Genomic DNA, 16,410 nt, shown 5'->3' with positions numbered 1-16,410 from the left:
ATCTAAAAATACCTACATAATTACACATAAGACTTCACTATTATATAACTATATATTTATCTTAACTAACAGTACACATATTCCTCTCATGCTGACATTTGATACCTTCTAATTGGTTTTTTAGGTCCCACACAAGGCAAACCATCCCCCTCTCAATATATATATATATATATATAACATTATATTATACTTATTATTTTGTTTTTAAATTTTGTTTTAATTGGTTATTATTATTATTATTATTATTATTATTATTATTATTATTATTATTATTATATATAGACATAAATATGATTTTGTATATTTTGTTTTTATTTTAATTTTATTTTCATTGCTTTTCATCTATATATGATTTTTATTATTATTTGTATTTGTTTTTATTTAATTTATCTAATAATATTGCTGTTTGTGTTTTTTTTTATTTTTTGTTAAGTGATTTTTTTAAAAAATGATTTATATTATTAGATAAAGCAGATAGCTTACGCACAGGCATCCATACTAGTTATTATTATTATTATTGTTATTATTATTATTAGATAAAAAGAAAGGGAGAAAAAGAGAAAGAGAAAGTTAGGTAAGTGGATGAAACTTTGGCATGACTCTTAGGTAGGCGTGCAAGAGAGAGCACTTCATAGCCACCCATTTATACTTAGCTTTCTCCTTTCTTTTCCTTCACCTTTCCCTCACTCCTGTATATATATATATATATATCAACTCATTAATTCTTCATCTTAATACATAATTAATTAACTAATCATATTAAACCATTTGTTCTTCTCCATTTATCCCTCTATGCTTTCTCCACTATCATAGATAACTCTTATACATATATATAACATTGATTTAGATATGTAAATACATGATAATGATGATCATCATCTTAAAAGTTAACACTTCTCAGCATCATCATCCATGATAGTTCTTGGCAGACCATCCAAAATACAAAAAAGTGGAGGTATAGTGATTGTATCCATTGCACCATAAACATTCCAACAGAAAGGATCAGCAATGCTAACACCATTGGCAGGAAGAAGCTCAATCCCACTCACAGTAATATTAGTGCAAGGCCTACTATCACTGCAACCGAAATGAACCGCCGGGCTTCGAACATCGTATGTTCCTTTAATGTTAGTATAATCGATGTTCGACACGGAGACGGCCTTCGTCTGGTTTGCGCATTCTTTGCTAAGGCAGTAATACTGGTCTATGATGATTGGGTTCCTCACATTGTCCATGTGAATGTCATGGAACTTCACTGATGATACTGTTCCACTCCCTCCTTGCCATGTTTTGATTCTCACTCCATTGTCTGAGTTTTTAATAACTGCATTCTTTACTGTTATATTGCTCACACATGCATGTGTGTTTTGTCTGCCTAAACTCCCTATACTGCATATATATATATAAATAACAACCATAAGTTCATTAATTAGATCAATGTAGATATCTTCAATGCATTCAGAAAATGGAATTATATATATGTACCTTATGCCATGACTTGGGCCACATGTGACATTATTAATGTCGACGTTGAAGGTTCCGGCGCCGATGGAGACGCAATCATCGCCTGAAAAGGAATAGAGATGGGGTTGTAATATATGTGATTAATGTGTGAATTGAATTTAGTTATTACCATTTGAGATGATTGAGTTGTGAATTGAAGCAGTGATGGAGTTCTCAATGTGGATGCCATCAGTGTTTGGACTGTGAGCAGGAGAAGTTATGGAAACTGAGTCCACAGTGATGTTCTTACAGTTATCAAACCGGACGTGGAATTGAGGACTGTTTATGATTTTCATGCCATGCAATGTGATGTTTGAGCTACTGAAGAACCTCAATGCCTGAAATCATAGATTCAATTATATATATATATATAAACTTTGAGAACTAATTCAATTTGGTATGAATTAATTACCACAGGTTCCATTTGCTCCCTGAAACAATGTGATCATATAACAAGTATTAGTACTAAAACTTAAGCTTGTGCACTACAAGAAACCAGTCGCATCACTGACGGAATTTTTCCAACGGAATTTTTTCCATTGGTAATATCAATATCACTGACGGAATTTGTGACGGAATTCCAACGAACAATTTTTAACACCTCAGAACATATTAGTGACGGAATATAATTTTATCACCAACGGAAAATTTCGTCAGTGATAATTTCCGTTGGAAATTCCATTGGTGAAAAGAATTAATTTTATTTCTATGATTTAAAATAAGTTGTTAATATTTTGAAAATTATTATTATAAGATTGACAATAACCTCGATGCCGGCGTTATCAACCCCTCCCATCCCACTATATTTTTTTATTCTTATTATTTAAATATTATATTAAAATTAATAAAACAATAATATAATCAATTATTTTAAATGGGAGATATAACCCCGGCGGCGGGGTTACTAAGTGCTAACCCCGATGCCGGGGTTATTAACCCCTCCCACTATATTTTTTTTATTTCTAATTTAAATTATTATATTAAAATTAAAAAAATAATTAAATAATAATGGGAGATTGTAACGCCGGAATTAATTGTATATATATTTAATATAAATACGTTTTCAACTAAAAATAATAAAAAAAGGCTTTTTTTAATTCATGAAATCATGGTCTCAATTTTAATCTCTAATTTTTTATTTAGTTAATAAATTATTTACAAAATTTAGAAATATTAAAAATATGCAAGATAATTAATATAAGTTTACAATTTTAGTTGTTTTTTATACTAATGTCCATTTAATTATTAATAATTTGCTAATTAAATAAATATGTGGGCTTTACTCTCAACCATTTGATTCTTGTCCAAAATCATCTCTACCCTTGGTTCAAAATTTCAAATCACATGAGAATCCATCACTCCATTAAATTAATGTAAACATTGATAAAAATAAATATTATTAACTTACTTTCAAATATAAACTATTATTTACTATTATTAATAATACTAATACCAATAATAATAATAATAATAATAATAATAATAATAATAATAATAATAATAATAATTAGTAGTAGTTTTTAAAAATATCTAAAAACTAACTTTTGATTATATTTAGATTATAACAAAATATTTAAAAAATAAAATATTACAACTATATTATATATAAAAAATAAAAAGATAAGATATTGATCTAGAAAATAATTTTATGATGACATTTATTAAGATATTAATTTATTTTTAATTATTGTTACTATAGATTTATAATATATCAATTTATCAAAAGATAATTATAAAATATTTTAATGTTCATCTATAAAATATTTATTTAATTTATTTTATATAATTATAAGAAAATGTAACATGAATGAATATATAGTGTTGATTTAAACGTCCTATATTTATTATTGTTATATTAGATTTTTAATGAAAGATTAAATGATAAAATTATATTAAAAAATAATATTTTTTTTTTAAAATAAACCTAATCTCATTAAAAGACTAGGGCTGCCGCCGGCCCTCATCTAAAATTATTTATTTTAATTTTGATTTATGTTAAAAATAATTATCTATGTAAGTTATTATCAAGAAAATACTTTTAAATAATTTTGTGATAATGAAATAAAGAATACTAGTTAATTTATATGATTAATGTTAATTATAAAATATTTGTATATGTATAAATAGTGATTAGTAGTGAACATTTAAAATATATATTTTATATTAAATTATTAGTTTGGATTAATCTCCACCATTGATCATTATTATCAATGGTGGAGATTGTTGATTGTGTAAGAAAACCTAGCCCTTCCTTCTTCCTTTCTTATCCCTCATTGTAAAAAAATCTTGGCTTCTTCCCTTCTTCCTTCTCACAAGATAGCCTCATTGCCACCGCCGGCCCTCATCTCCGCCGATGGCGCCACTGCCAGATCTCATCAGGTTGTAGCATTTCATCAGGTGAAAAACTCTTGGTTCATGTTTCCATTCATTAACTGATGTATGTCATTGTTGCTCAAGTTCTTTGTTTTCTTTGAAGGCCTTGGTGGTGTTTTGAATGTATCAAAACCAGCAAAGGGATCATTGGTTGTTGTTTTTGGCCTTGGAGCTATAGGACTTGCGGTGAGCTATCCTTCACCTTCTCTAATGCCTTCAAATTTTTGGTGAGTTTATCATGGGAATGAAGCTTTGGTTTTTGAAATTTGAGTTTTTTTAGTTTTTTTGTATGTTGTAATAGTTCCATGTTTAACAAAGTTTTTCTAAAAATTTGATTTTGTTGTCTAATTTGTAATGAATTTGAAGGAAACAGAGAATATAGAAGAATTTTTCCTAGTTTTGAAATGATACTTTGTGAGGAGCCGAATTGAAGGAATATGATTTTTTTTTTTTTTTGGTGATCACTCTTGACGGCCATTGGTGGGGACTGGATGGTACCAAGTCATTTTCAATGTGCAGAATAAAAATGATCAGATTCTGCAATTAAATTAATTAATTTAGTTTTATAAATATAACTCTGATTCAGACTCCACTTCCTTATCAAACTTAGCGTTTGTCAGGGTTTGAGTTGTATCTAAGTTTACAACAAACTTGAAGTTTTCACCTACTTGAATTTCATCTGTCTGTCATCCTCAACATGATTGCACCTTTGAACTCAAAAAGATAAGATCAAATAAATAAATGACTTTATAAATGCAGTTGTTAATGAATACTATTATATAATTTTTCAGGTCCTAATTTATCATTTCAAGCACAGAGGTTGATCAAGCATATTCAAAACTTGAGAAAGGTCATCTACGCAGATACTAGATTGTAATTTGAAGCTGCATGAGGTATGGGTGTTTCCACAACACCCATTTATTTCTATTTTTTTAGTGGCCATCTACATTATTTGATCTAGTGTGTGGTTTTTCTCTTGTCCCTCGGTCTCATGTTTGTACACTATTTTTTTGTAATTGTTTCAAATTTTTTTGTTGAGAGGAACCCATCCGTGATTCAAGGTATGTTTAACTATTTGTTTTATTATTATTTTTTTGGTATTTTTTTCATTTAGCATGCAATGCATGGAAAGTGTGTTTTGTCTTGTGTATAAATTTTGGTTCATGAATTTAATGGCTTTTCAAAGAAATATTGATGCTAAAAACAATGGTTTCATGCTAATGTAATTTTGTTGATCATACGCCCAAGAATGTCTGTGTAAGTGTATGCTCGTTTAGATATGCACTTTCTGTCCTATATGAGACTTCTTTGATTGATTTTAATGCTATGGTAATTTTGATCAATACATTAATGGGAATATTAGCCATGCGAATCATGTCTCACTGAAAAAACAAAATTTTGCATTTTTTTTTAAATATTCCGTTGGGTACCTTCGAAAACATGTATTTCATATTTTGTTTAATAAAATCTAATAAAATGATTGATATTTCATCAGAGATGAAAATAACTCACTATCACTTTTAAAGAGCAAGAAACATTAATATCAAATATTATTAGCCTAAACATTACTTCATTGTGTTTTAAATCATTTAGGCTTGTACAATGGCTAAAGATGGATATTGGGCATGTGCTCGTTTAGACGAGAATGGATATATCACAGACCAATATATGGGGGCAGTAGAAGAGTACATAACTTTTGCAATGAATGATCAATGGTTTACTAGTGGTGATAGAATTAGGTGCCCATGTTTGAAATGTCAAAAGCATTCATTTCTTGAACACGATGATGTGCGGCGACACTTATACTATAACGTTTTTTGTAATGATCCATTGTCTGGTGTTGGGCAATCATCTAGAGTAAGAGAGGAAGTTGAACAATTATACAGTGTGGAAGTTGAAAATCCATATGCTAATATGGTCAGGGATGCTTTTTACTCTAATGTTGATCAAAGCTGGAATTGTGATGGTGGTTCAATGTCTATGGATCATGAATCTAGTTTAAGGCCATCATCTTTTTTTCCTTTGCTGAATGATGCTGCCGAACCAGTGTGGCCTGGTTGTACAAAACACACGACACTATCGGCAGTGTCACAACTGTTAAATTGCAAATCTGAATTCAATATTAGCGAAAACTGTTTCAATCGTCTAATGGTCATCATAAAGGATATACTACCAGAGAATAACAACTTGCCAGAGAATTATTACCAAATGAAGAAGAAGATGGCGGCATTTGGCCTTCGATATGTCAAAATTGATGTATGCGACAACAATTGCATGTTGTTTAATGGACAATTTGAAGCATTGGAATACTGTTCCGTATGTGGTCATCCTCGATACAAATCAAGTAATACAAGTGAAAGAAGGGTCTCAAACGTTCCTTATAAGATTTTGCGATACTTCCCACTTATACCTAGGCTTCGAGAGGGCTTTTTCATGTTAAAAGAAAAACCGCAAAGAATATGACATGGCATGCACATAATCAAAGTTCTCCAAGAGAGTTACATCATCCTGCCGATGGAGAGGCGTGGCAACACTTAAATCGTACACGAGTCTTTTTCTAGTGAAGCGAGGAATATCAGATTAGGATTATGCACAGATGGGTTTGCTCCTTTTAAGCAAGGTGCGAGACCATACTCTTGTTGGCCAGTCATGTTAGTCATATACAATTTACCTCCTTGGCTATGTATGAAGCAACCATATTTATTCCTTAATATGATAATTCCTGGGCCAAATAGTCCATCTCGAACATAGATATCTTCTTGAGACCTTTAATAGATGAGTTGCTAATTTTTGTGGCGTTTGGTGTTGAACCTTCGATAATTATAGGCAAGATCATTTTTACTCGAGCGACATTAATGTGGACAATTAGTGACTTTTCCTAGCGTATGGTATGTTATCTGGATGGAGCACTCATGGAAAATTATCTTGCCCTTATTGTATGGCAAATTTGAAGTCATTCAATCTAAAACATGGCAGAAAATCATGTTTTTTTGATTGTCACAGACAGTTCTTGCCTCCCGATCATCCTTTCCGAAGACAGTTCTTGCCTCCCGATCATCCTTTCCGATCATCATGGAAAATTATCTTGCCCTTATTGTATGGACAATCATGTTTTTTTGACTGGTTATTTTATTTATTTGTGACAAAGTCATACTTGACTAATATAGGCCGAATTCCTCCTTATATTTTTTTTCTTACGATGATAGGAAATTTGTAGACCCTAAAATTGTTAGAACAATTACAAAGTGTATCCAATTATACTTCAACGATGCATGGCCAACATGGAAGAAAGTTCCTGAAGCTATCAAAGATGAGATGTGGGCAAAATTTGAGGTGTTTATTTCTCTCTTTTTGCATAACTTTGATTCTTGCTACCAATATGCTCTTGTTTGGTATTTTAATAAGGTGTAAATCATATTTTATTTAAGCTATACACATAACATAATACATGCGCTTACATTGACAATGTACACATAACATAAAAAGATTATGACTTGGTAAACTGATTTCTATAGTTGAAGATTTAATTATCAAACATGCATGTAAAAGATACGTGGACAAATAAACGATGATCTCATGCATGAATTTCAAGCTTGTTTAGTTTTCTTTTCTAATTGTATATACATGATCACTTGAAGATACTTACCAAGTCATGTGGATAGATATGAAAAATTCATTAAGATAACTCTAAAAATAAACTATAGTTAACTATATGAGAGTGGGGTGGAATTCATAGCTCTAAATCAGGAACACAGATGAGTATTTGAATCATGTCTTGTTCTATTTCTTAATATTACGGTCTTTTGACATTATTATTATATTATTTTTTAATCTTATAGCCCAATACACACTCTATGATATTCTTAAATGTCTTGTTCTACTTCTGCAACAAGATAATCTAATGGTGAAATTTTTACCCATGTCTTATTTGGTAGGGAAAATTTATGTGGCCTATTGAGAAAGCAAAAGTTGTGAGAGCAATTTGGGAGACTACGTGCAAGGAACGGTTGCGTGGTATGTTGGAAGAAGAAAGGAAGCGGGCAATGAGACATTTTGGTGTTAGTGAAATTTCAAAGTGCAAAGGTTACAATGTAGGTTGGATTCGACTGGACATTTGGGATCGATTGGTTAGTGATGTGTGGACTACGGATGCATGGAAAAAAATCGATCAATTAATGGCTAGCGAAATAGGATGACTCGAGAAGGATGGAAGCATCACCAAGCATACCGGTGGATCGATCCCTTTTTATGGTTCATGCGGAGAGGATGGTATGTACACAATTCATATTTTAAATTTTTACTAGAGCGTGTCTTTATAATCTCTTATTTAATATTGTCATGTAGGAAAAAAACAACTAAACCGAAAACCAACCTATGGAGAATTGTTCAACCGCACCCTACAAACGTGAGAAAGGTCAAGGTGATTTTGTTGATCATAAGTCCAAGAATGTCTGTGTAAGTGTATGCCTTTGATAATGTGCACTTCTTTTCTTATGTGGTTGTCTATGTTCTTAATATTTCTTTTTCACTTTATTGGTGAATAAATGTGCTACTTTTAGAGATAGTATTTATAGAATTTAATCATGGTGTGCTTTCCATCATGGCCATATAGGAGAATTTACATATGTTTTCTTACAATTGCATGTATTTCTATTTGTGCATGCTTCTTGTGCCAAAAACTGAATATGCTTCTTGTATGGGGATTATTACATCACAATTTTTTTTTTTATTGTCAACTTTTTATTGTGATGTAGAAATGTAGGATCATTGATATGTATATTAATGAAATTGCAACTAGCTAGTTTATAAATTAATTTTGAAGTATATGTTGATCTAATTGGTTTGTTATTTTTTTATAGGAAGCTTATACTTCTTCAATGAGTCAAAAGTATGGTCCTGATGAAGCCAATCATCCTGAGTTTGACCCAGAAGTTTGGTGTGATGCAATTGGAGGGCAAGGTACTACACGCACTCATTTCTATGGGTTTGGAATCACGCCACGTGGTAAGAATTTCATATCTACTTCCATCAATGCTGGAGATGCATCATACTCGGCTTGTAGTCGTCCGAATCATGAACGTGAACAAACTCCAGTTGAAATTGACAATTTACGTGAAGAAGTGACACTAGTGAAAGACAGAATAATCAACTTAGAGGATAAAGTAGAGAAGCAAGCGAGCGATACGGGCGGATATCAAGAAGTATCTTGAACAAAATGATGGAAATGTTTAATCCTGCAGCGTATGTTTACAAAATGCTTCAATAGGACCTTCTACACTACCTCGCAGGGATAAAAGACACGGGAGACCACCACTTTGAATATTAAAAGATTAATATATGCTACACATATGGTAATGCTGTTTTATGTAATCTTGGTTAAGACTTGTTATTTATCGATGATGTATGTACCACTTTGAAATGATGATTTAATATTGTGGTAGACCACCATTTTGTTCTTATATGTATTGGTACAAGGAAATCAAGCAGGATAAATATAATTAATAATATAATATAAGAGTTTTAGTGACTCGAATTCATTTGGATGTAAAATGGATTGATTCCGTGGGGATATTCTTTTAGTGACCGAAATCAGTGGGTAATACACCACATGGGTGACAAAAATTCGCTGGTGTTAAAAAGACTTTCCCGACGAAATTCGGTGGGTGAATCGAGTATCCTGTGGCGGAATTTACGTCGGTGATCAGAGACTAAATACCTAATTCCGTGGGTGATAATTATTTGGTAATGAATTTCGTCGGTAATATCACAACATCGGTGATGAATTCCATCATTACGGTGGAATTCCATAGGGTGATATACTACTATCAGCTGATGGAATTCATTCGATGATATATAATATCGAGTGATCGAATTCATTTGGTAATGAAGAGACTCAAATATAGATTTCCGTAGGGTGATAATTTTTAATGACGGAATTCGTGGGTAATACACCACATCACCGACGGAATTTCGTTGGTGTTAAAAAGATATTTACTAACGTAATTCCGCTGGTGAAGTGAGTATATCCGTGATGTAATTCCGTCGGTGATATGTATTTTTCTTATTTCAAATTTCGGGTTTTTATTTTGGATTCACTAACGAGAATATTACGCGGTGATGCTCTAGCATTACCACGGAAAAATATTTCCTACTGGAATATCATCATGACACAAAATTTTCCAACAAACGCTTTCCAACGAGAGCCCGGTTCAAATCGTGAGATCACCAAAAGGTGACGGAATTGTAGTTTTCGGTGATGGAAAATTCAAAGTCGCTGATGCAAGCTGTTTTTCTTGTAGTGGTGTTGTATATATATATATATATATATATAATTGGACAAACCTTGTGAGGTTTGCAAGGGAGGTTCCACCATTTTTCGCCGCGGCCATCGATAAGTCCACCTCCGTGAAGAATAAGTCCGTCGGCTTTGTAGAAGACTAGCCATTGCTTTCTGTGAATGTTCGCCGGCCATGAATCAGGACCGTCCGGTGGCATGATCACTCCTTCAACCTTTAATTATATATATATATATATATATATTGATCAGTATGTGATTATTAGCTAATGAATTCAGAAAGATTTTTTCTTCTCTGATTGATTAATTACCTGAAGCACAATGCCATTTTGACAGGGACCAGTGAAGATGATAGATTGTATCATAAAAGTAAAGCCTGCCGGCACAAGAACGACGGCCGGAGAAGCTTCATAGCGGAAACCCATGCCGTCTTAAAAGGCTTCAGTATCATCTGCTACACCATCTCCAACAGCTCAAATGATCTCACATTAAAAATGTTATCAGAAAATGGAGAAGGAGCAGGGAAATAGAAGGAGAGAGATCATCAGGAATGTGAGAGTCTGGAGATGGAGGCAATGCAATGGATGATGATTTATGTTGATGGTGTTGGTGTTTGTGGTGATGGTTTCCAGTTCTGGAATAAATGCAAGGAAGCAAAGTAGAGATGCAGAAGAGGAATGTGAGCATTGTTTTACTGACTTCTTCCATCACAGCCTTGAATACAAAAGCCTGCAATAAACTCTATATATATATATATATATATATATGCAAGTATGAAGTGAATAGGTAGAGCTAGAGTTTGGAAAAAGTATGGCAAGTTGGGAAGAATGGGGAGAGGTTTTGTATATATATAGAGTTGAAGAATGAGAATGGAGGATTAATAATGAAATGACGGCAACCGACCAGTTGCACTGGGGTGGAGGAGAATGGCTTTTTGAGAAGGTGGTGGAGAGTGCATAAGGTGGTGGTGGTGGTGAATGGTGATATATAGATGATAAAGGTGAGAGCTTTGAGGTTTTTAGAGGCTAGTAGCAACCCCATGTTCTTTTGACATGCCTTCTTTCTTTGGGACCAAATCTATAGAGAGAGAAAGATGGTTTTAGTGGTGCTTGTTTAGTGTTTTTGTGCAAATTCATAGGAGTAAGTGGTAATGCAAACTAAGAAGAAATAGAGGATGGAGTCCATATTGGATTGTGTGTTTGTTTGTGTGGTTAGAATACTACCAACCTTTATTGTTTGGTTCTTCTTCTTTGTTTATTGTAGAGAAAGAGAGAGAGAGAATGAGTGTGTTTTGTGTAATTAATACTATTTTTCATTACCTTAGTTTTTAGTCTAATGGATGAGAAGTAATGGAGGTTTATATTAAGATTTTGAGGCTGTCTTGTACCTTACCGTCATTCTCATTATCTTGCTAGTTAATCTAATTAAGGTTGATGAAGGTTGAGTTGTGAGTGAGCTCATTAATTAGTTTAAGTTGAAACTAATTTAAGGTTTGATTGGGTTAAGAAAGTAAAGAAAGTAGATATGGTGAGGACTTGTGGCCTAACACTGATAACAAAGTCAAAGTGGCTTTAGAAGAGTGGCATTTATGTGGGATCACATCAAAGTTAAGACCATGGATAACATATTGTTAAAGCTGCAGAAAGTTTAACCATTTTGGATTATTAAATGTTGAGTGGAAACAGGGAACTGAAAGTTTCTGAGCTGTAAATTAAACCTGCAATTCAAGTTCTGCATTTATGCAACACTGCAATCAAGTTCTGTATGTACTTTTGATTTTGTCTCTTATTTGATTCTCAATGTTGTAAATGTCATTACATGATACTCATCTCATAACTTTGTATTACATTGTTGTCGGGAAACACTTCGAAGAATTAACTCATAAAACGACGTCATTGGAATAGAAGTTATCCCCAGTCGATGAAAGGCAATGGAGGATAACCACCTTCCGGAGGAGGTCTCAGAGAAGGCGGCAAGTTTCCCCAGGAAATTCCGGCATCTCCAATGCTATTCCCTGCGGAAAATGGCATATACTGGTTTTCAGATCATCTGGTTTACACAATTTAATAATAATTGATGCAATTGAGTTCAGTTGGATTAAACCGATGTCAGAAACAATAATGTAATGTTCTGATGAACAAATGAGTATGACAAAAACTTACCAGACAAAAGATTAGTTCCCGGCGGTTGATTGCCAGGAAAAACAGGTGGCTGTAATGTCCTCATAATACTTGTCCCTAATAACCAATACCAAATGTAAGCAACCATCACTGAGAAACAGGATTACAACACAAAAGAAAATAAATAAAGTCGGTAATGCTCTCCAAATTCTACCATTCATCATCATCATCATCATCATCATCATCATCATCATCATCATCATCATCATCATCATCATATATATATATATATATATGTTGTCTACAGAACAAATAGGAATTCTAAACTATGATCATATAAGAAATTTAGAAGTTATAGAATTGCTGAAAGACATAATAAGATAACATAAGAGTTTCCAATTAAATTCCACTCAAATTCCTTTTATGACTTTATAATTTATCATGAGCAGAAGGCAAACCAAAGCAACAAATCAGGCATGAAAAAAACAGGAAGATAACATAAAAGTTTCCAATTAAATTCCACTCAAATTCCTTTTGTTTCCTTTATAATTTATAATGAGGAGGAAAACCAAAGCAACAAATCAGGCATGAAAAAAATATCAATTTATTAGTTCAATGTTTAATCTTATAAGACAAAAACATTCAAAAGCAGAAAGTCAAGCGATATGAAAATCAAACTCAAACAATGAATCGGCAATCAGAAACAATATTGGTCAACTCTGACCCTTGCATAAGCAAGCATACCAATGAATTTTTCAATATGAAAATTAAGTGTTTGAACAATTCTTCAATGCGCGATCGTACCGTTGACTAAGGTTCCACATAATTTTTCAGAGAAGGGAATGATGACCTCATTGAGTATATCAATCTAGAGGAGCCGGCAAGATTGCAACTACAAATCTCTATAAACTTTTATATGATATGGAATCGAAAGACTAGAAAGTGGAAATACAAGTTTCAAACTGATGAAAAGATTAAGTATAAAACAATGTCTTCAATATGATCACACCATTGATTAAACAACCTAACAACCAGAGAGTTTGTCAAAAGAAAGGAATGAACTCATCAAGCTCATCAATCCAGATAAGTCAACAAGATTATATCATATCAAAAAGACATGTCTATACAAACAGGATGATAAATCTCTTACTGTCAATCAAAATAATGGTTAAGACTCTCACCTGCAACCTTCTGAGCTGGGTTTAGAACATTGTGTTGTGGATGAAAGTACTTGCAAGAATCCCCAAACTTGCAAATTCCCTGCGAGAACAAGCATACAACACATCAAATTATCAATTAATACCGAAAAGATTGAATTTTTAGGGTTTGAATGAGGATGAAAGAGTGTGAATAAGGGACTTCACCGTGCGAACGAAGTGATGGCAAACACCCTGAGGAATGTTTCCATGGGATTGAACAAAAACAAACCCACCAGCTGGATCTGGTATTATGAGAATTCAAATCACACAAGGTATTTGATGAAATGCGCGAAAGAACATAAGAAGAAGAGATTAGGCTACGATACCAGCTTTGATGGAATCGTACCAGAGGGCACGGGCGCGCTTGTGCTGAGTGCCCTGCAAGTGCCGCTTCCTCGCCGGCGGTGTGTCCAAGAACTCCTTGTCACAGTAATCACAGTGGTACTTCCCAAGCGGCATCTCTCTCTTCTCTCTCTCTCTCTCTCTCTCTCTCTCTCTCTCTCTGTGTTTTTTTGCAAAAAGAGCTACAAGTAGCTAGAGGAAAGGGAAAAAAGACAGAACAGAAATAAAAACAGAAATTAAAAGGAGAAGTTCGAAGAAGAGCATAGGTCGTCAAGCCAACGAGGGCGATCGCGGCCCTGCGCAAAGAGAGAAATCTGTGGGTTGAGGCTGCCGAAATGGGCGAGGCTGTCGGCCACACAGTTGAAGTCGCGGGGAACATGCTCCCAAGTTAAATCCGGCCATTGATAAGTGAAGCGTTTGATGGAGTGGATGATATCGGCAGAGCGCCAGGCGGTCACATTGTTGAAGTTGTCAATAAGATCGAGCGCGCATCGGCAATCAGAGTAAAGCTTGCTTGGAGACCAGTTGTTAGAACAGCAATGAGTCAAGGCGAGATGAATGGCATGGAGCTCAGCGTCAATTGAGGAAGCGCAGGTGTCACCGGCAGCACCTGCAAGGAGAATGATGTTTCTATTAGTGGTGATGATGAATCCAAAGCCAGCCTTACCGGTGAGAGGGTCCCAAGCGGCATCAGAGAACACCCAGAGAGCAGGATGGAAGGGAATCAGACCCCGAGTCAAGTTCCTGCAAAGAAAACCATGGACAGAAAAGTAATCATGGGCGCTAGCCCAGGCTTTAGAAGGTATCTGGCTGAAATTAGGCAGGGAATGCCGAAAGATTTTATGACATCTCACAGTCCAGATGTGCCAAGCGACCAAAGCAATGAGGGCCCTGGCAAAATCACAGCTAAAGGCACATAAGAAGTTGCAAGTAAGCCAAGATCCATTGCAGAGGAGGATGTGGAAGGAATGATCCAAGCCCAACCAAGTGAAGATAGTATCCCAACAGGAAATAGCCCAGCGACAATGCCAGAGTAGATGGTCCGCCGTCTCAGGAAAGAGACCGCAGAGAGTACAGGAAGTATCAGGACCAATGTTAATATTATACAAATAGTTGCCAGTTGGGAGCTTACCATGAGCCAATTTCCAAACGAAAATTTTAACACGAGGAGGGACCAAGAGTTTCCAAATGAGGTTCCAGCCCCTTCCAACCATCATTAAGAGGACAATCAGAGTTAAAATGGTCATAAATGGCGTACAGTAGAGGCCAAGGAGGAGTTAGGGCGCCAAACCCAATCATTCCTCACACCGTAATCAAAGATAGTGTTATTAAGAGTGGCATGCCATGAAATATCACCAAATAAATCGGAACACACATGAGTATTATAGGTCCCATTAAGCACAAAAGAACTAATAGAAATGTTATCAATGCAGTTCATATTAAGATAAGTAGGCTTACGGTTTAAAGGGAAGGTCAAGGATCCAAGGGTCATCCCAAACATTGGAGAGGCTGGGGTTACAAACACTCATGTGAAGATTAGGTCTGATGATTTTCAAGATTTTGGTAATGTCTTTGTAGAATTGAGAGGCATTAGCATGAGGAGCATCCCTCCAAATGAGCCAATTGTCATACTTGTGGAGAAAAACAGAGACCCAAAAGCTTATCGTCATTATTAATGATGGAAAAACACATGTTTGGCAAGGAGAGCAATCTCGCATTCCTAAGGTTCTGAGTCCAAGGCCCCCTCGGACTTAGATAGAGTGACTGCTTCTCAACCAATGGAATGGGAAACCGAATCCCTACCATGCCTACCCCAAAGGAAGTTGCGAGCGAGCTTAGAAATGGAGTCCGAGATCGAGTCCGGGAGATGGAAGATAGCAGTAAGACACAGCGGTAGGGAGAAAATACAGGAGTTGAGAAGGACAACCCTACCAGCTTGGGAGACAAGAGAGTGGTTCCAGGCCCCAATAGAAGAAGCAGTTTTATCAATTAAGGAATTAAAGTGAGTGTTAGGGATGCGAGAAGAGAGATAGGAGCTCCCGTGATAAGTGAAAGGGAAGCAACCAAGTCTGAAAGCCTGTAATAGAAGCAAGAGACTTGGAAACTCTTTTATTAAAACCAACTAGGAAGGTAAAAGGCGATTTGTTAATGTTAGGGTGTTGACCGTAAATGCTAGCATATAAATTGAGACAAAATAGAACATTTCTAGTGATTTTTCCGGGAGGCCTTAACAATAAGAATGAGATCGTCAGCGAACATGAGGTGGTTAAAGTTTCTAGGAAGAGAAGGATCAAATCCAGACAGGAAATTAGAATGCAGGGCATGGTTAAGAATAGCGGAAAGGTTTTGGGTAACTGCAGTAGAAGAGAAGGGGAGAAATAGGATCCCCCTGCCTCACTCCCCTGGTACTAGAAAACCAACAACTGGGTTTGCCATTGATGAGAATTGAAAAAGAGGCGAAGAAAATCGCAGGGACTCAATCCAACGAATCCAAATATCGGGAATCCCATCCTAAGGAGGGTTGCAAGGATTGTTTTTCCATTCCACGTGTCGAAAGCCTTCTCGATATCTACTTTAA

General features: G+C 34.8%; 2 protein-coding genes, 1 long non-coding RNA gene and 1 pseudogene across 3 annotated transcripts; 1 reads left to right on the top strand and 3 right to left on the bottom strand.

Moving 5' to 3' along the window:
- Nucleotides 1-879: 879 nt before the first annotated feature.
- LOC120265840 lies at nt 880-10,871 on the bottom strand (annotated as a pseudogene).
- Nucleotides 3,768-8,032, top strand: LOC120265842. The gene is made up of 5 exons (XR_005537770.1): nt 3,768-3,900; nt 3,980-4,062; nt 4,668-4,769; nt 7,083-7,209; nt 7,812-8,032. It is a non-coding gene; the product is annotated as an uncharacterized LOC120265842 (long non-coding RNA).
- Nucleotides 10,872-11,943: 1,072 nt separating the features above from the next.
- LOC120265841 (zinc finger CCCH domain-containing protein 3-like) lies at nt 11,944-14,307 on the bottom strand. Its single transcript, XM_039273817.1, has 5 exons — nt 13,817-14,307; nt 13,656-13,732; nt 13,473-13,551; nt 12,334-12,408; nt 11,944-12,185 (listed from the first exon to the last, which is right to left on the bottom strand). The coding sequence occupies exons 1-5, from the start codon at nt 13,947-13,949 to the stop codon at nt 12,079-12,081; spliced, it is 471 nt and encodes a 156-aa protein (XP_039129751.1). The 5' UTR covers nt 13,950-14,307; the 3' UTR covers nt 11,944-12,078.
- On the bottom strand, nt 14,069-15,046 carry LOC120264644. Its single transcript, XM_039272472.1, has one exon. It carries the CDS (start codon nt 15,044-15,046, stop codon nt 14,069-14,071), a length of 978 nt encoding a protein of 325 aa, XP_039128406.1.
- Nucleotides 15,047-16,410: the final 1,364 nt, after the last annotated feature.

The sequence above is a fragment of the Dioscorea cayenensis genome, chromosome 7, assembly GCF_009730915.1.
Source record: "Dioscorea cayenensis subsp. rotundata cultivar TDr96_F1 chromosome 7, TDr96_F1_v2_PseudoChromosome.rev07_lg8_w22 25.fasta, whole genome shotgun sequence".
In the NCBI taxonomy this organism is placed as follows: Eukaryota; Viridiplantae; Streptophyta; class Magnoliopsida; order Dioscoreales; family Dioscoreaceae; genus Dioscorea; species Dioscorea cayenensis.
The sequence above is the reverse complement of the archived record's forward strand: the minus strand, read 5'-3'. Positions and strand labels throughout refer to the sequence as shown.

What these genes read in the sequence shown, in the direction of transcription:
- LOC120265841 (XM_039273817.1), bottom strand. Translation starts at nt 13,949, where the DNA reads ATGCCGCTTGGGAAGTACCACTGTGATTACTGTGACAAGGAGTTCTTG. An exon ending in GTACGATTCCATCAAAGCTG is followed by an intron (nt 13,733 to 13,816) that starts GTATCGTAGCCT and finishes TCATAATACCAG; the next exon opens with ATCCAGCTGGTGGGTTTGTT. An exon ending in GCCATCACTTCGTTCGCACG is followed by an intron (nt 13,552 to 13,655) that starts GTGAAGTCCCTT and finishes TTGTTCTCGCAG; the next exon opens with GGAATTTGCAAGTTTGGGGA.
- LOC120264644 (XM_039272472.1), bottom strand. Translation starts at nt 15,046, where the DNA reads ATGGTTGGAAGGGGCTGGAACCTCATTTGGAAACTCTTGGTCCCTCCT.